The sequence below is a fragment of the Rutilus rutilus genome (genome assembly GCF_951802725.1).
Source record: "Rutilus rutilus genome assembly, chromosome: 23".
Taxonomy (NCBI): domain Eukaryota; kingdom Metazoa; phylum Chordata; class Actinopteri; order Cypriniformes; family Leuciscidae; genus Rutilus; species Rutilus rutilus.
The window spans coordinates 16558402-16577868 of record NC_140233.1 but is presented as its reverse complement, the minus strand read 5'-3'; the positions used below and the strand labels follow the sequence as shown (position 1 = coordinate 16577868).

Below are 19467 nucleotides of genomic sequence, written 5' to 3'. Positions count from 1 at the left end.
GTAGTGTAACCATCAAGTAAAAAGTGAACACATTATTTTCCTTAAACCTTGAGTACATGTGAGTGTACACACCATTATCATTTTTTTTAAATATAGTTTTTAAGGTAAAAAGCTATTTTTAACAATGAATTATTAAAGGGATACTTCACCGATTAGCATTAAGCTTTGTATCAGTAGAAACCCGGTAGTATTTTCGAATGACCGTGCTTCCCTCCCTCATGTCCCCCTGAGACGAGAGATTTCTGTATTGTGTTTCTGGAAAAAAAACTCAGATGACGCAAAAATCGTCATTTTGTGTCATCGGAGGCTTTTTCGGCCATAGAGGCTCGAGACTACAGCCAGTAGTAGGAGCTCGTTCCGCATATTTTCAACCCGCCCATAGGGTTAGATCTCACGATGAAACGGCGTCTTTTCAGTTTCGAGTCAACTAGTAGCCTAGTTGTATCATTTCTTCCGATACTGCCCTCTGTAACCGGTAGGCGTGGCTTGGGAGTGGCCTCGTAGGGCAGCGAAGCAAGTGCATTCTGGGAGTTGTTGTCTTTCATCCACATGAGCTAAACATACATTTTCTGACTTTTCTCAGTCTAGAAGGCACCAACTTCTAAAATAATTTCACATTTCTACTACATAAATGACTTTTTTAATTGAAATACACATTCATCTTTCCAGCGGTGAAATATCCCTTTAATTCATAAATATAAAGTTTTCAGGGAATTGCACCACATAACATTTTACAACTTGAATTAATATTGTCTTGTCATAAAAAAAGATCAAATTATCTGATATTCTAAAAATGTATTGACCCCAAAACACTTTCTTCATGTTGGTTGCACAACAAGACTTATGGCAGATAAAAGTTTAATATTAATATAAGGAGTAGTGCTGTCAAAATCCATTAATCACGATTAATCACATCTAACATAAAAGTTTTTGTTTACATAATATATGTGTGTGTGTGTGTGTGTGTGTGTGTGTGTGTGTGTGTGTGTGTGTATACTATTATATTAACATATATTATATAAATGTGTGTGTGTATGTATATATATATATATATATATATATATATATATATATATATATATATATATATATATATATATATACACACTCACCTAAAGGATTATTAGGAACACCATACTAATCCTGTGTTTGACCCTCTTTCGCCTTCAGAACTGCCTTAATTCTACGTGGCATTGATTCAACAAGGTGCTGAAAGCATTCTTTAGAAATGTTGGCCCATATTGATAGGATAGCATCTTGCAGTTGATGGAGATTTGTGGGATGCACATCCAGGGCACGAAGCTCCCGTTCCACCACATCCCCAAGATGCTGTATTGGGTTGAGATCTGGTGACTGTGGGGGCCATTTTAGTACAGTGAACTCATTGTCATGTTCAAGAAACCAATTTGAAATTATTCGAGCTTTGTGACATGGTGCATTATCCTGCTGGAAGTAGCCATCAGAGGATGGGTTCATGGTGTTCATAAAGGGATGGACATGGTCAGAAACAATGCTCAGGTAGGCCGTGGCATTTAAACGATTCCCAATTGGCACTAAGGGGCCTAAAGTGTGCCAAGAAAACATCCCCCACACCATTACACCACCACCACCAGCCTGCACAGTGGTAACAAGGCATGATGGATCCATGTTCTCATTCTGTTTACGCCAAATTCTGACTCTACCATCTGAATGTCTCAACAGAAATCGAGACTCATCAGACCAGGCAACATTTTTCCAGTCTTCAACTGTCCAATTTTGGTGAGCTTGTGCAAATTGTAGCCTCTTTTTCCTATTTGTAGTGGAGATGAGTGGTACCCGGTGGGGTCTTCTGCTGTTGTAGCCCATCCGCCTCAAGGTTGTGCGTGTTGTGGCTTCACAAATGCTTTGCTGCATACCTCGGTTGTAACGAGTGGTTATTTCAGTCAAAGTTGCTCTTCTATCAGCTTGAATCAGTCGGCCCATTCTCCTCTGACCTCTAGCATCAACAAGACATTTTCGCCCACAGGACTGCCGCATACTGGATGTTTTTCCCTTTTCACACCATTCTTTGTGAACCCTAGAAATGGTTGTGCATGAAAATCCCAGTAACTGAGCAGATTGTGAAATACTCAGACCGTCCCGTCTGGCACCAACAACCATGCCACGCTCAAAATTGCTTAAATCACCTTTCTTTCCCATTCTGACATTCAGTTTGGAGTTCAGGAGATTGTCTTGACCAGGACCACACCCCTAAATGCATTGAAGCAACTGCCATGTGATTGGTTGATTAGATAATTGCATTAATGAGAAATTCAACAGGTGTTCCTAATAATCCTTTAGGTGAGTGTATATGGTTGACCATTGTGCTGAACAATATAATTTAAAAGGAAAAGGAAACCGGAACAGTATAGACGATTTTCTTGTTTAGAATAAAAAAAACATTTGAAACTCAGCGATTCTAAGCTTTCTCGAAGAGATAGATTTTTTTCTGTACTTTACACACACATATGTAAAAATAAAAAATAAAAATTTTAAGCAGTGATTCCTTATTAAAATTCAAATATTAATAAGTGTGATTCCCTTATTTAATCACTTAAAAAAATATATAATAATTTTGACAAACAGCCTAATTCTTATATAAGAAAACACTGTGATATCAGGGCAGTTGTACCACCTGACATTATTTGTCATAGCCGCAGGTATAATTTTTAGCAGGTATAATTTGTCTTAGCCGCAGTCCGCCGGATCCAGGCCGTATCCAGATCTGATGAAGGACCTGTGCCTGGACATGATGACAACGCAGTCCTGAAGTCTCAACCAGTCTCTCCCTGTTTACTGAAGTCAGCTGGACCTCCGGCCTTCTCCCAAGGCTTTTTCTCCATTCTGTCACCTGATGGAGTTTTGGTTCCTTGCCACTGTTGTCTTGGCTTTTGGCTTGCTTAGTTGGGGACATTTAATATTCAACAATATTATTGATCTGCCTTACTTAGGGTGGACGATGACGCAATTTTCTTCTAGAAACAAACTTTGTTGTATTATTTTCATGTTATCAATGTGAAGCTGCATTGATACAATCTGTATTGTAAAAAGCGCTATATAAATAAAGGTGACGTGACTTGGCTTGATTTGATAGTACAATAAAATGACTTCATTACTGACCCCCTCCCAAAAAAAAAGAATATAAAAATATAAAAAAAATATTTTAATTCAGAAATGTATAAACACTCATCATACTGTAGGTGTATTCATCATACATATGAATTGCATTTGTTTAATTATTTATGTATTAATCAAAAAAATAGATGTCATATCAATGATTCATATAAAATAGAGAGTGCCCAGCCTATAGAAGGATCCTGTAGTGAGAATATGCTGAGCACAGCACCCAGAAACACACTTGATATTCGTTCTTGTATTGAAACAGTTGTGAAAACACAGTTTTCCTTCTTACCGTAATGCAATATGATTGTTGTTATGGAGAGTAAATCCCCTGAAGTAGACAGTTTCTGTAATGTCAGGTGGATTAACTTTTCAGACATGAACGTTTAGACTACATGACGGGGTGGGGGCGAGTATCTCTGGCACTGATGCGGGACCGCCTGCCAGATTCTTCCGTTCTTTCCTTTGCACGTTTTCACAAATTAAAACATTCCTACGATTTCCTTTCAAATACGATAATAGTTATTTTTTTATTTAAAAAAGAATGTGTTTTGGCAATTCTGAAGGCCTTATGGTGCATTCCTGTTGGTGTTTATCTGATTTTGTTACCCACGGGAATGAAGTCCATAGGAAGTCCCCCTTCTCTGCTTGCAAAACATGGAAATTGCATACCTCAATGGTATTTGGCAGCACAGACAGATCAAGGACTAGGTTATATTGCATATTCTTATGCAACATTAATGGGGAGGAGAGTTGGTCTCAGTCAGCAAAGTACAAATACAGTGTGGCGGAGGTAGACGGTTAGTATATCAGTGTTACAATGCATTTGTGAGCTGTGCAAGGAATATGTATGGTAGACCTAGACATTAACCAGCAGGTTTGGCTCCAAACATGAGCTTGGCCAACCTCCCGAAGTGTCCGGCCCACCCTGAGAGTGCTATGGCCCGGTGGTCTGTTTCACAGCTTCATGTCTTGGCAGGTGCAAAAATCTGAAAAATACCAGTGTACGGTTGCATAAAGCACCTTAATTGTAATCTTCCCTTAAGATTGCCTTTTGGTTTCTCTTAAACTTAAAGGTGTTGCAGAAAATAACCCTTAAGGGTTTCTTTAGGTGAAATGTCATAAACCCTTAAAAATTTCCCTTAAGTGTCTATTTTTCACTTAAGTAAAAAAACGATAAGTGTTGCATGAAGCACCTTTATTGTCATTTTCCTAAGTATATCGAAAGTCCCTTTAAGACAAGTCATTTCACTCGGCGGCCATCTTTGAAACACCTCTCCTGCATGCTAGTGCAGCTCCTACCTCTTTGAATGGGGAAACATCAAATTCTCCAAAACTGTTCGCCAAACTTACGATTAAATGTCATATTTGAAATTACCAATGAAATCTGACAACAACTGTCTCATAAATTTTGTTTCTAAACGCTCGAATCATGACAGAAAACGAGATTTTCAGGCCGGATCAAGCTAATGCGCAGTGGAAGCACGTCTGACTGTTTCTATAGGAACCGGAGCTTCTAACGGCAGCTGCAGTGACGCGATGACTTTACCAATCGCCGATTGGCTCTTAGAAGGCGGGACTATTTAGAAGCCGCCATATTGAGCGCTGCACTTTTCCCATAGACAGTAAAAGAAATGGACACAGCGACCCCATTGGATTCAACGGAGAAAAGTCAATTAGAAGCACTCACTTCCTGATGGCTGACCGTACTGCGCAGACTCAAACTGAGCTTGACGACGTAGATGTGACGTGAGCAACCTGTCTGTCTTCTAGTAGCCAAGAGAAATCCGAATCATTCCCTTCCGAAACTTGCAGAGACGGAGAGTGTGAGTAGGAGGTGTCCATGAGCTAGGAGCAGGAGAAACTTTTGCTAAGTATTCAGATTAATTATTTTGTCATTTTGCCTCCACGTCACCCTGATTGCCCGCGAGCTTCACCTCCTGTCCATATGGTAATTTCTCTACTGTGCGACAGAGAGTCGCGTGGTTATGACGCAATCGTTAGCCTATTTTTTACAAAAACTGCTTCTACAGGGCCATAACGTAAAAAATTTAACAAACCACACCTATGAATAATGAAGCTACTTCAGACCAACCCCTTTTAGATTTGCGTCGGGCGCAAGAGTCATTTATCCCGCCGGTATAATAGCAACAGCGCCCGAGACCCGCCCACAAAGTTACTTGCGTTTTGCGCTTGATACTTGCGTTTCAGATCGTTAAAATAGGGCCCATTGACTTTAATGGAAACCTATTGACTCTGCAGCCGTCCCGCAGTCAGTGAAAATACACACATTGACTTTAATGGAAACCTATTGACTCTGCAGCCGTTCCGCAGTTGGTGGAAATTAGGGGTAAGGGTTACACAGAATTAGCAGGTTTGATCCAAGTCTTCTAGCGATACACGATTGGGTGCTTTATATGATAAACAGATTTTAACTTAGGCATTATTCACATATAAATATTGATTAAATGACATACATAGCACATATTAAATATGGTCAACGGAAGCTCAAACGTGCGCGTTCATTTGAGCTTCCGAAACAACCTGAATAATAAGGATTTATTTTATGATTTTCAATGAATGGACAGAAATGATGAGAGAATATTAAAAATATCTTTATTTGTGTTCCAAAGATGAACGAAAGTTATTTTAGAATGACATGAGGATGAGTAAATTAATACATTTTCATTTTTGGTTGAACTATCCCTGTCTGTCTGAGTTTCTGTCTCGTCTCATCCTTCTCTCTCATATTTGGTTTTATTTTTGGCGCACATGCATGCATGTGTCCATGGCAACAACTGAGTTTTGTTATGGCAAATGCTGGGTCATTTTATGACTGTACTAAAGCATAAAGATACTATGTTTGCAAATAATTAGGAAACATGCTAAGTTCACACACTGGTTTCTCCGAAAAACAATGCTACACCCAGTTATTCTACTTAAATGTGAGTTCCTGGTCGGAATGTCTTGTTTTTTGTTTTGGTCTGTGTGACTCCGCCCACTGCCAATTTATCCAATAGTATTTCAACACTCCGGGTTGCGAGTTGGCTTAAAAACACAGCGAGTTCCAGCCATGGAAGCCAGCGAACAAACTGGGCCAGAGATCACAGATTCAACTCAACCTAAAAAGCCTTGGCAACCATTAAAAAGTCTCTATGACCAGAGGCATTTTAAAACGCTGATACATTAGCTGATGAACAGTGTAAGGCTCATTGCTGTCCATTAATTGCGCTCGTCTCAGTCTGGCAACCCGAAGGTGTTTATTTTTCATGTTAAGGCAACTTAAGGTGTTTTATGCAATCCGGCACAGGCTTCAGTACATTTACCTGATTTAAAGTGGACCTATTATGCCCTTTTTCAAAACCTTGATTTTGTTTACTAGAATAGGGTTTCATGCTTGAAAGTAAAAAAAAACAAAAAACTTATTGTTCACATATTTTACATTGTTGCAGGACCTCTCTTCCCAGTCCATCTTTAACACTGAATTCGGAACCGCATACTACTCTTACCATTTCTGCCATAGAAAGATATGGTAAAAGTAGTACGAGTAGTATCGAATTCAGCATCTGTTTTGTTCTGGCCTCTCCTTCTGAAAATTGCAATGTCCTCTGATTGGTCGGCTGGACCAGTGTGTTGTGATTGGTCAAAAACTTTGAGCGTGTCTAATTCAAAATACTAATAAAAACTAAAAGCCTAAATGAAATATACACTGGCCAAGATACAACTGAAGAAACATTTCTAATTTTCTACATTTCTAATTCATTCAAGAAAACCTGAGACACATTCCTTCACTCTCCAACAACATTAAAACTGTAGCGATACATTGACATCTACTGGCCAGTTCATAGAACAGTAGTTTTCATAGTTGTGGTAATGAACACAACTTTCTGGCCAAGTTGATACGACCAAAACTGGCCATAATTCAACACCAAATGAACTTTAACATTAGATTGTTTTGTATTTATTGTGAAATCATCTTTGTAACAGCTTAATCATAATAAGCTCTCATTTTCCCAAAATGAAAGGTTTTATTTTAGGATGACGACTGGCTGCTTACCATATAACATAAATGTGGACATGAAACACTGATTTGTAAAATTATTTAATTATTTCTTGTATACAAACAATACCAGATGCGCGCGCATCCAGGAGGCAAAAAACCGCTATGCCGAGTTCTGTAAAAGAACATTGTAATTAACGTAGATTTCGCATTGTTTGTAATTTCTTGTCGACTCAATAATAAACTGCAATTTCAGAGTTGGATCTGTTTGTTTGTGTTTCATATTAATATAACATTATGTAAAACGCCAACTGTTTACGAATCAAAATCCGGACATACTGTGATGCATGTATGAATTATCATGTTAGACTAAGTTAGTAATGTAATAGCACCGGATTTTGAATAAAAGCTTGAAGCCATAACCTCCGCCGGTTTTTGGCAAAACCATGCTTCCCCCCTAGGAACATCAGGTACCTCAGCACTGGCTCGGTTGGTACAATTCACCACGCAACAACTCCTTGGCATTTTGACTTAGCGACAACACCACCACTATGCCACTAGCCTAAACGCTTTACTCCGGTACGAAGACCGCGGGTCTTTCTGCCTCCTGGTTGCGTGCGCAAGCAGTGATGACGTCGCAGAGAAATCCATGTATTGGAGATACACAACACAAACAGATATAGGAAACATTGAATTCCTGGATGAATGTCCAATAATACACGGTTGTACAAATTTCAAACAAGCATGCAAGAGAACAGTGTAATACATTAGAAATAAATCACATAAATGCATCTTCTATCCTCACTGACTGTATTTGATCACAAAGTATAACCTTTGTAAGCAGTTTCTGTAGTTCATTGTAAACGGGTTTAAAATGCACAATCCACAGTTAGAGGGTAATATTAATAAAAATGAGCAATAAATGCACAACATCTTTCTTTTGTAAGCTTGTGAAGATATGTTTCAACACAAGTAAATGTTGATGGTCACATCTGACATAATGTAATGGCTGTGCAGTCAAATGTGACATGGATAAATCCACTTGACCATGCCAAATTGTTAAAAATGTGGCTCATCTCTTTATGTCGCTTTGGTTTTTACAGTCAATGCAATTACATTTTGTTCATTGTAATTTTCTGGTGATTTTAAAACGATTTAGTGTTTATATTGGTATACCGTTGGTATACATATTTGTTAATCCCAGGGAAATGTAAAGTAATAAATGTAATAATAATAATAAATGTAAATTTGCAATTACATTTTGTTCATTGTAATTTTCTGGTGATTTTTATGTTGGTATACATATTTTAAAAGTTTCATTGAAATCCCAGGGAAATGTAATAATAATAATAATAAATGTAAATTTGTACCGAACAAAATTTGTTTACAATTTATAAAATAAGTGCATTTGTGCTGTGTTTTTCTTTCAGCTAAAATAGATTTCAATTGTTTTTGTCATCCAGAAACCTAAATCTTTGCTTGAGCACTTGAAGCAGATTCATCTTCGCTTTATCCCAGCTGTCTTCCCAGTCTAGAAGTCAAACAATTCACTTTAATATTTAATATTATACACAAATATTTGGAACTTATTTAAGTAGCCTTACACATTCTACAATTGTAATTTACTTGACTGAAAAAAAGTTTACTCTGGTTATTCATATTATTAAAATATCATTAAACAATCATTTATAAATATATTTAAAATTAATTATTTAATAATTAATAAAAATACACTACCATTCAAAAGTTTGGAGTCAGTAGGGTTTTTTTAATAACACTTTTAGGTAACACTTTATTTTACAGTGTCCATGTAGTTACTGTAGTAAAAACTATAAATGACATAACATGCAACTAACCCTAAACCTAACCCTATAGTAAGTCTAGTTACTGGTGCTTCACTTCATAGCATCTCTCATACTACTAATTATTTTTTGTTCTGGACAAAATTTCGGTGCAGAACTCATCCAGCACCGTTTGTCGTAGATCCATGAATGATGTGCGGCTTAATAAGAAGAGGTGTGCTATGACTTTTATAAGCGATCGGGCGTACGAAGTTCGGGTGATCTGTTGGGCGGAAAACTGGGTGAAAAAGTCCCACAGACTTAACATCGGCACAGAATTTGTGAGATGATATCTCAGGATCAGAATGACAGAGACTTGTGGGTGGGCTCATATGACTGCCCAGCAAGCACCTGGGACACTGAAGACCAGAGTAATGTAATAATTGTAATAATATTTCACAATATTACTGGTTTTATTGTATTTTTGATCAAATAAATGCAAACTTCTTTTAAAAAAAAAAACTTTTTTAACCCCCCCCCAAACTTTTGAATGGTACTGTATTTATAATGAATTATTTATAGATAAAATTTTTATTTTATAATTGTTTATAAATGACATTAAATATTTACTGAACATGTATTGTGTTGTGAGACAGTGACAGCCCACCTGAACTGTTGCAGGTGAACCGGACAGAGAAAGTAGCCTTCGCTCCAAGCACTTCTTCTGTGTCCTCAAACACTGGCGGTGGCAGATTCAGCTGTGTGAACCAGACATCTAAACGGTTTCTCATAGATACATCGTTTGCTTCTGTAAGAGGTTGAGAACTGAATGAAAATCATTAAATAATCATTTTTATGTAGTGTTTAGACAAGCTGGTTGATATTCAGTTGCTCTGACCTGTCTTTACCCCCAGAAGGCCCAGTATTCGTGCACTCAGATGATTCCGAGCTGCTTTCTTGGAGTTCTGGCATGAGCACTTAAGCGTATAGTCACAGAACGACAGCTGGATATTGAATTGGATATCAACAGGCTTCATGGAAATGACGGGATCTTTCTGATGTTTGTTCTTCAGCATAGAGCTCAGCTGATTCTGCACCTCTTCAACACTATCAGCTGCAGTTAGTGAATCATAACCAAAGAGAGGTGATAGTGAACGCAAGGCATTCTGGAGCGCAACTAACTTGGCTTCACCCTCTGAGGACCCTAGAAAAAGACCACATCATATTTGAATAAAATGGCATTCATTCACGTATTATGCTTTTACTTTTCTTTTCTCAGTATATATATATATATACCAAGGCTGCATTTATTCGGTCAACAATACAGTAAAAACAGTAATATAGTGAAATATTACAATTTAAGCCTGTGCGTTAATCCATCCCTGACATTATAATATACCTTTCAAAATATTTCTTCATTTTCTTTCTCTTGGACGCACTTATTTGTCATTGACCCTGAAAATGAAGTTCTTCTTGATTCTGTTGAGTACAAACTCTTGTTACAGTTTAACATCAAATAAAACACTCATACTAACCTTGTCCTGTATAGATAACTTTGTAACTTATGTTCTTTAGTGAGCAGTAAAATGGCTTTACAGATCCGTCAAAATCTTCTTGTGGAAGAGGAAGAGAATTCTGAGAAAAAGCCTGCTTCACCTTCGCACTGGATGTCTTTTCATCTTGAGTTCGAGGTAAGAAAGATATAAGCATTAGTTAGGGGACATTCATATATACATGCACACACATTATGAGCAATACACAAAAGTACCTGTACTGGAATCGAAAATTGACACTGCACAGCCAAGCAACAGGTAGGCTTTTCGAATGGCTTCTTTCTTGTTGTCGTAGCCTTGTTTGTTAGCATAAGTATATTTTTCCAGGTTGATTTCCACACTACATTTGAAATTCTCATTACACGTCATGTTCTCCATCTTCACATGTGGGGGCTTGAGATTATATACATTAAAAAGCTCAGTGATTTCTGTAAAATACACAAAGATGTACAAGCAGATGAGAGCATTTTTACACTGTACCACTAGCACTCTCTACTGGTGTCCCATTCAATAGCATACTATCTTCACCTGGACAATCAATCCTGGGCTTTTTCCTCAATGGAGAACTGGTTTCTTGAGGGTCCGGCAGCGCAGGAACAGGAACATGGACTGGCTCTTGTCCTGATGGGAGTTGTGCTGTTGTGGAGATGCTTTTAGACTTCAGCTCTGAATGATCTTTCTCTGCTGCCTGACTGATAGATACTGCAGAAGCCAGACAAAAAAATTTACTTTCCAAAATTCACTGTCATAGAGACGATGCAAGAATTTGAATTGTTTTCTTTCAAGACAAACTCACAGTTTGAAAGGTGTGGGCTCACGCCACTGGTCACCTGCTCTTCGCTGATCTCTTCTTTATCTTTAGTTCCATAGACAGGATTTTTGAGACGCAGCTTATCTAGAAGCTCCTTCAGTTTACCTTTAAAGTTCTTCTCAGTGTCTGATATTGGAGCACTGTTGAGGATCCCTGACAGATGCTGCAGAGCAACTTTAGCTGCCTGCTGCTCCGCCTGTTTCCTATTGGTGGCGCCATCTGAGCAATGTAAGACATGAAAACTAAAGATAAGCAAACAATAGCTTGTAAATCAAAACACACATTTTAGTAAACAGAAAATAAATAGGCCCATCTCACAGTTTAATCTGGGTCATATTTCATCTATATATATGTATATTTATATATGCAAACTGGAGCCTAGAAACCCAGATTGGTGACCTCAGTGGAAATTCTTGGAAAGTTTATCTCTGCCTTAACCAATCAGAATGATTCAACCTGACATGATGATGTAGCGTTTGTGTGAGAGTATAATTGCTGCTGTATGTGTGTGTACGGAGAGATGCCTACGAACTCCTTGCTGAGTGTGAAGCTGACTTCTGCTGGTGAAACTGCAAACTATTCTTCAGTAAAAATGTCTTCAATTAATTGCATTTCATTGACTCCTGGTCTTCATTCATCGTATCTGGTCCTTGGGTCTTTAACTGTAAAATCCCCAACAGTGCACTTTGATCTTTGAAACTGCAGTCATTTTACAATCACAAACTGCTGTATATTACACTGCATGAAAGATAATATCTGACAAAGTGTAATAGGGGCACTTTAAAATGGTCTTAATATACTACATTTCCTTAGGAAAAAAAAAATGTCTTTGTTTTTGGGGTGAAATATGACCTAGAAATTCACCCGAATAGTGTTCAAACAATCAATAAAAGTAGAAATCACCTTTGTCATAAAAAGTGAAAGGTCCATTGAATTTGAGTATGCAGATAGCTGTGTTGTCATCATCAGCAAACTCTTCTGTTGGCTTTTGTAAATCATTGGTGTCGAAATGATCCATGATCACTGACCTGTACGTCTGACCTGTTGTAACACAAACTAAATCTGTTATGCTCTTTTAAAAATCATTTTAACATATTCTAACATATTTGGCTCACAATAACACCAAAAAACTACATTAGCAAACTCACAACGTATTTTATTTTAAAGGCACACTATGCAGTTTCCGTTTTTCTCAAACAGCGACCCCCTAGAGTCGCTGTGGAGTACTTGTATATAACGTTACTGTCGTAAATACCGCTCACGCAGAGCCGTCTCTGCACTCTTCTGACCGCGTTTTCTTCGTCGACTCTGCCATGATTCATGTCTGAAATGCATGTCTTCCATAGAGGCTGCTTCATATGTTGTTGATGTATGTGACGTCTTGCCGTAAAGCAAGTCGTGATTCTCGTGAGATTTGGCGGGGCGCCACCTCTCAAACTTGCATTGCTGGTTTTGCCAGTGGCAGCCCCCCCCCCGCCCCCCCGCCCCCGCTCCCCCCCCGCTTTGCTATTGGGATGATTCGCCCTACTACGAGTTCGTTTACCATCGAAATGATTTCAAAGCTGTTATATTAAGGTACAAATCTTGCATAGTGTGCCTATAAGTTAAGCCTCAAGTAAGAGTGAAACACTTTACATGTGCAAATACTAGCGTATGACTTAATGTTTGGCTTTATTATAGATATTGATAATAAATTTGAAATCAAATTTCACACTTTACTTTACCTTCTGCTGGAGCACTGATGCGAAATCTTTCCCATAAAACTTTATAAGCGGCTTCAGTTGCTTCTTCCTTTGAAGAGCATCTATCAGACGCAACTTCTTGATCAAGATCCACAGTCACTTTACTAAAGAAAGTGTTTCCTGAAATGACAAAACAAAAGATATTTTTTACATGGTATATCCCAATGAAACAGCTTCTCAAACAAGAAAAAAACGTAGGGCAGGACTTGATTTCATCTATTGGAAATTGATTGGATGGTTGTGATTTGCCATTGGTCGATCTCATGTAAGTGACAGGTTGTACCGCCCTCGTGCCAATAAACACGTCATCAGAGAAGAGAAGAGACAACACAATCTCATGGAAACTTATTTTACGTTTTGGCGAATTGGTGGTTAATTCATATTAATTCTTGTGATCAACGATTTTGTACAATTTGCTTACTCCTCAGTGGCGGGTAAGTTTAAAGGTTCTTGCACACTTAAAATTTTGTATGCGTTTTTTCATATTCGTCATTCGGTGGCTCTGAATTGTCAAAACACTTCTCAAAATGCTCGCTACGGATGCAAATTTTTTATGACGGACGAAAGTTGCGGAGGCAGTGTGTAAACATGATCGACGCAATGTGAGGTCGTATTTATTTTTTAATGTGCAAGAATTTCAGATTGTGCAAGGACTTTAAGGGTGGGGTTAGGGGAGGACCTTCATGCTTACGTTTTTCCCAAAAATAATTTTCGTACAGTTCACAGCATACAATTTCATACGAAATTGCCACCTCGTAAAATAGTTTTCATGTTTTCCTATGAGAATGGGTTGGAAGAGAAGCCACTGCAAAAGGGAGGGGAATTTATTTTGATTAAAGATTACGAGAGTACATGAATTGTACTTTATACAAACCCATAGGAAAATCTAAAGGGAACCTCTGGCGAATTAGTTTTCCAGATTTTGACATCATCCCTGCACCACTCTTTAGTATTAATAACTTATTTCTTATAAGCTGCTCCATTACCTGAACAATCAATTCTGGGCTTTTTCTTCTGTGCGTTTGAAGAACTGGATTCTTGAGGGTCCGGCAGCGCAGGAACAGGAACACGGACTGGCTCTTGTCCTGATGGGAGTTGTGCTGTTGTGGAGATGCTTTTAGACTTCAGCTCTGAATGATCTTTCTCTGCTGCCTGGCTGATAGAGACTGCAGAAGTAGCCAGGTCCGAGCTGATGCCGCTGGTCACATGCTCATCACCGATCTCTGTTGTTTTCTTTGTGTCATAGACGGGATTTTTGAGACGCAGCTTATCTAGACACTCCTTCAGTTTACCTTTGAAGTTCTTCTCAGTGTCTGATATTGGAGCACTGTTGAGGATCCCTGACAGATGCTGCAGAGCAACTTTAGCTGCCTGCTGCTCCGCCTGTTTCCTATTGGTGGAGCCATCTAAGCAATGTAAGAAATGGAAACTAAAGGTTAGCAAACAATAGCTTGTGAATCAACACAAACCTTTAGCGAGACAAAATATTTAACCCATGACTAACAGTAGAAGTGCAAGTTACCTTTGTCATAAAAAGTAAAAGGGCCGATGAGTTTGAGCTTGCAAATGGTTGTGTCGTCATCATTTTGAACAAAGTGTTCTGTCGGATTTTGGAAATGCCATGTGTGGAAATATTCCATGATCAACAACCTGTATGTCTGACCTGTTGCAACAGGAATAAAAAGCAACTTAAGTGTGCTATTCAGAAAATCATTTAAACCCTAAAATGCCAAAGAACTTCAGAGAATATGAACATTGTGAAAATAGGTTAAAATCTTTGAACAAAATGTAAAATTGAAAACATAGGTAATATGTTATTTGGTGAATATATGTTATTGGAGTTCAAATGTGTTCGGAAATACAGATAAACTAATTTTCAGAGTTATTTTGGAGGCAATCTTATCCATTAAAGGGTTAAAAAACTGTACATATATTGCACAAACCTTAAATGGATTTATTTCCAAAAATTGTACATGTTTGGTTAACTATGAAGTATTTAATACAGAGATTATGCTTATAAAGTACTTTATTAGTGTTAAATAAAGTAGTATTTTAGGGCTCAAAAAAACAGTGAAACACTTTAGATGCAAACTTTTTGTTTTTTTCATTGTATCTTAAGCTTAATCTTTGTTCTTTACCTTCTGCTGGAGCACTGATGCGAAATTTTTCCCATAAAACCTTATAAGCGGCTTCAGTTGCTTCTTCCTCTGAAGAACATCTATCAGAGGCAACTTCTTGATCAAGATCCACAGTCACTTTACTAAAGTAAGTGATTCCTGAAATGTCAAAAGACTAAATTACATTGTGATCATAGTTTCATCTCAATGCAGCACTGTGCACCATTTTTCAATACTACAGTACAATATCTGTTTTACCTGAGGAAGATGAACAGGAGGCCTCAGGCTGTGTGACTGAGCTTGATGGTTCATCTGTGCTTTCGTCCTGTAATTTCAGCTGCACAAGTGCAATGTATGCCACCTCCTGGTGGGCGCTCTTTTTATCGTTATACACCTTTGTGCCAATGAAAGTTTGCCCATTTACCCTCACTTCAGCCCTATAACCTGTACAGAGGATATGAACTGTATGACTACTGTTGAATCTAACCTGAGTGAAAGATTTTCCATTTGTGCATTACCACTTTTCCTGTACAGTATCTAAACATATACATGTTTTATTTGTTTCAAAGGATTATTATGCATTTAATGTTGCATGGACTGATGAATTTGTTACCCTGTGCTTCCTGAAACTCTGCAAAAACAGGCCATTTGTCCTCTGGCCATTTCTTTGCCTGACAATATTCATAAAGATGATTCTTGAATTTAAGTGGGTTGACAGGAAGAACAGGATCTGTGGATGGAGAAGCACGAAAGAATGAGACGAACTGAAATATAGTAGGACTCTTATGATGTGAACAAACTCAAAATGATTTAAGGTGCTTTAAAAAAAGCATGACATCCCCTGAAAAAGAAGTGCACTTAGTGTCCTTCAAATCTCAAAAGTATGTTTTTAAAAATCTTTTGCGTATAATATTTTTCAAAAAGCACACTTTCATTAATGTTTTTAATACACTTAAGCCGGCTTTTAAAAAGTGCACTTTGTAATGATGTCAAATTAAAAGTTTTCCTTTGAAGTACTTTTTAAATATTTTTTTTGTCGTGCTTTAAAGAAGTGTACTTTTTATATTAAAAAACACGTAAAGCACTTAGTATAATGTTAAATTAAAATGGCATTAAAGTATACTTTATTTTACCGTAAATGCTTATCGGTACTTTAGGCAGTACACTTTAACCATATTTTAAAGACAGTAAAAGTAAATAGGAAATTATATATTAGACCTACTTAAGTGGGTCAAAAAACAATTTAAAGTTCAGATAATTGCATATATATATTGCTAAATTACTAAATCAAAGATAAATATGAATGGTGTTATTTTCCTCTCACCATGTGTCCCCTTCTCCAGGTTCCCCACTCTATCTGTCAGGTTGTGGATTTTCTTCTCATGTTGATCTACTTTTGCCTGCATCTCTTTAAGTTTGTCCACTTCAGGGCCCAGGTTCACCAGGAGATCTTTGTTTTGGTCCAGGAAGTCCAGGAGACCCTTCATGTCCTGTGGTTTTTCCTTAACATAAAGTCATGTCTTTAGAACATGAACATGATGCAGTTCACACTTAACTACTTAACTTTTACTACTTTACTTACTTCAACGTTTTCGTCTTGGTTCCCCTCAAAGCGTGAGATAAAGTCTTCAATCCTGTCTTTCAATGCTTGCTGCTCGCGATCCAGAACTTTCATGGTCTGAAGATCGACCTGTTGGCCGTCTACTTCACATGGGGCTTCATTGAAATTCCTGTCCAAGATGTTATTAAACTGCATAGAAAAAAAATTATACTGGTAAAGAGTAACATTTATCCTAACCGTTATTATTATTAAATATTAATAATGGTAATACAATTTTAATAATAGAATTGATTAAAATATTATTCATTTTTTTCCATCCACCTGTGTTATCTCCTTTTCCAAGCCTTTCAGTTTTGGGATAAGAGGTTCGAGCGTCTTGGCCAGCTGCAGGACTGTATTACGATGACTTATCATGTCCTCATTATTCATTTTCAAGTCAGGGGAGTGCATCGCATTGTTCCGTACTTGTATGACCTTAGTTATGACCTTAATTGTGGAAAAGAAATAAGTGTAAAATGTGTTATCCAGCACACAGTGAGATCTACATAATTTGAATATCCGAACTGATACTATAGCACATTTGAGAAGTTTAAAACGGATATAGAGGTTCAGAGTGACATAATGCTGAAAATGATCATTTGAAGGGAAAAACAGGATATTTGCATTTCAGAATACTTACATTTTTAGGCCCTGGGATGTTGTTGAAATGTTTACAGAAACTCATTAAGTTCAGGATGGCAGAGACATCAAACTGGGAAAACTGGCAATGTTTGTGTTGCCCACGTGGCATATACGCCTGTCATGTGAAACATGCAATCAACAAAGCTAAAAATGTAATGGACATTGATTTTTGTTCACTAATATGCATCAAGTCAATGCACTCAGTTGCAACACTATAATAATACAATGATTATTAATGATTAAAGTAACTTACCTTGGCAACTTCCCACTTTTCTGCGGACCAGAGATGTGGCCGGCAGTTGTCCCAGTGTATACCCTTTTTCCCCCCATTATAGTTGGCCTCAATTTCTTTCTTCCAGCATTTACACAATTCGCAGAGAGACTATGGGTAGCAGCAAAGCACAGTTTGAGAGACAGGTACAGACATTCCCTAGAATCTTTGATTCTTATTGACATTTTTTAAGGCTTTATGGATGGCTGGATGGCTATTTGTAATATTCCTATTTGTATTAATCCACTTTTTTTATAGATAGATAGATAGATAGATAGATAGATAGATAGATAGATAGATAGATAGATAGATAGATAGATAGATAGATGGATGGACCGGACAGACAGAGTACAGATACTTTTTCATCATTAGACCAAAACAGATTTTATTTTATTTTGCAAGCAGCCTAGTAACGTTAAAGCATTTACAACATTGGACTAAGATAGATACTTTTTTTCTTTTTTTGGAGAATGGCTGAAATGTGTTCAAAATGTTTGACAGCTCTTAATACCTCATGGATGTAAGTTGTATAGCCTAAATAAATGCATAGTCAGTAAGTTAATTGTTAAAATATATTCAATTGTTAATTTTAAATGAATCGCACTGTATTTCTACATTGTCTAATTGTCTACACTTTATACAGCAGCAGCCCATTACATTGGGTGATTATTTGTATTTGATTTAACACATACAGTGAAACGATAAAGAAGGCTATTTCGATTGTTTAACGTTACATTGACTTTGCATTTACAGTTTACCTTCTTAACATCGCAGGTTTTCTTGTTACAGGTCTGTCCATTGAGCTCCGGTTTGTTTCGAAGAGAGTTGTGATAAGTTTCGGTTTCCTTTTCAATGAAGTCCTTAATGCAGTTCCTCAGTAAGGAAAGACTCTCCGTTGTTTTCAACCAGTTTTTGTATTTTTCGTCCCCGAAGCGTGTGTAAGATTGTGAGCTGCTCATGGTTGCTGATTAAAACCCCAAAGATAGCGAGAAATGACTCTTTGTTACAGGAGAGTAGCGAACCGATGTCACCTTCAACACCGGTCAGCTGACTCAGTCCTGAGGTTGCCAGATCATCGAGAAATCAACGTTGTGCTTTACTGTTGAACATCCTATGATATACTGCTGTTTAACATCTTTGTTGATGTTCGTCATGAATACTATGGTAAACGTGGTAGCTTTTAGAAACTTCTGAAGGTATTTGGGTGTTTCTGCAACCACGGACATTTTGTATCAAATTAAACGATTTGTATGTAGGTCTATAGGTTTTATTGGTTTACCCTTGTCTCATACTCAAAATAAATAATAAAATATGAAAACGTAAGTTATTTCATTTTGATCTAAACAGAGATGAAATCTTGCACTTGCAAGCGAGCACATGTGAACAGAACTGTATGCAAAACATAGGCTACAATTTAATAATTTAATTTAATGGAGCAGCTGTTAAATAAGCAACATAAAAGAGCTGTTAGTTAATATCGCCATCTAGTGGAGATCAGCTTTTATTGCCAATGAACTTGTCTTGGTGACAGCTTCCAGAACACAGAATACAAGAATATAAATACATAAAATAATATATATATAGGCTATAGATAGATAGATAGATAGATAGATAGATAGATAGATAGATAGATAGATAGATAGATAGATAGATAGATAGATAGATAGATAGATAGATAGATAGATAGATAGATAGATAGATAGATAGATAGATAGATAGACAGACAGACAGACAGACAGGTAGACAGACAGATAGACAGATATCTAGATAGATAGATAGATAGATAGACAGGTAGACAGATAGATAGACAGA

General features: G+C 37.4%; 1 protein-coding gene across 1 annotated transcript; it reads right to left on the bottom strand.

Annotated features, from left to right (window-relative positions):
* Positions 1 to 8438: 8438 nt before the first annotated feature.
* LOC311283000 (uncharacterized protein) lies at positions 8439 to 18725 on the bottom strand. The gene is made up of 20 exons (XM_084397141.1): positions 18414 to 18725; positions 17638 to 17766; positions 17383 to 17499; positions 17025 to 17189; positions 16725 to 16892; positions 16467 to 16644; positions 15756 to 15872; positions 15401 to 15586; positions 15164 to 15301; positions 14548 to 14688; positions 14012 to 14431; positions 13008 to 13145; positions 12187 to 12324; positions 11269 to 11502; positions 11001 to 11174; positions 10688 to 10900; positions 10455 to 10598; positions 9818 to 10123; positions 9587 to 9727; positions 8439 to 8669 (listed from the first exon to the last, which is right to left on the bottom strand). The coding sequence occupies exons 1-20, from the start codon at positions 18612 to 18614 to the stop codon at positions 8581 to 8583; spliced, it is 3537 nt and encodes a 1178-aa protein (XP_084253267.1). The 5' UTR covers positions 18615 to 18725; the 3' UTR covers positions 8439 to 8580.
* Positions 18726 to 19467: the final 742 nt, after the last annotated feature.

Coding starts and splice junctions, on each gene's coding strand:
- LOC311283000 (XM_084397141.1), bottom strand. CDS start 18,614: ATGAGCAGCTCACAATCTTACACACGCTTCGGGGACGAAAAATACAAA. Junction 14,689..15,163: donor CATCAGTGCTCCAGCAGAAG/GTAAAGAACAAA, acceptor CTGTTGCAACAG/GTCAGACATACAGGTTGTTG. Junction 11,175..11,268: donor GAGCCCACACCTTTCAAACT/GTGAGTTTGTCT, acceptor TGGCTTCTGCAG/TATCTATCAGTCAGGCAGCA.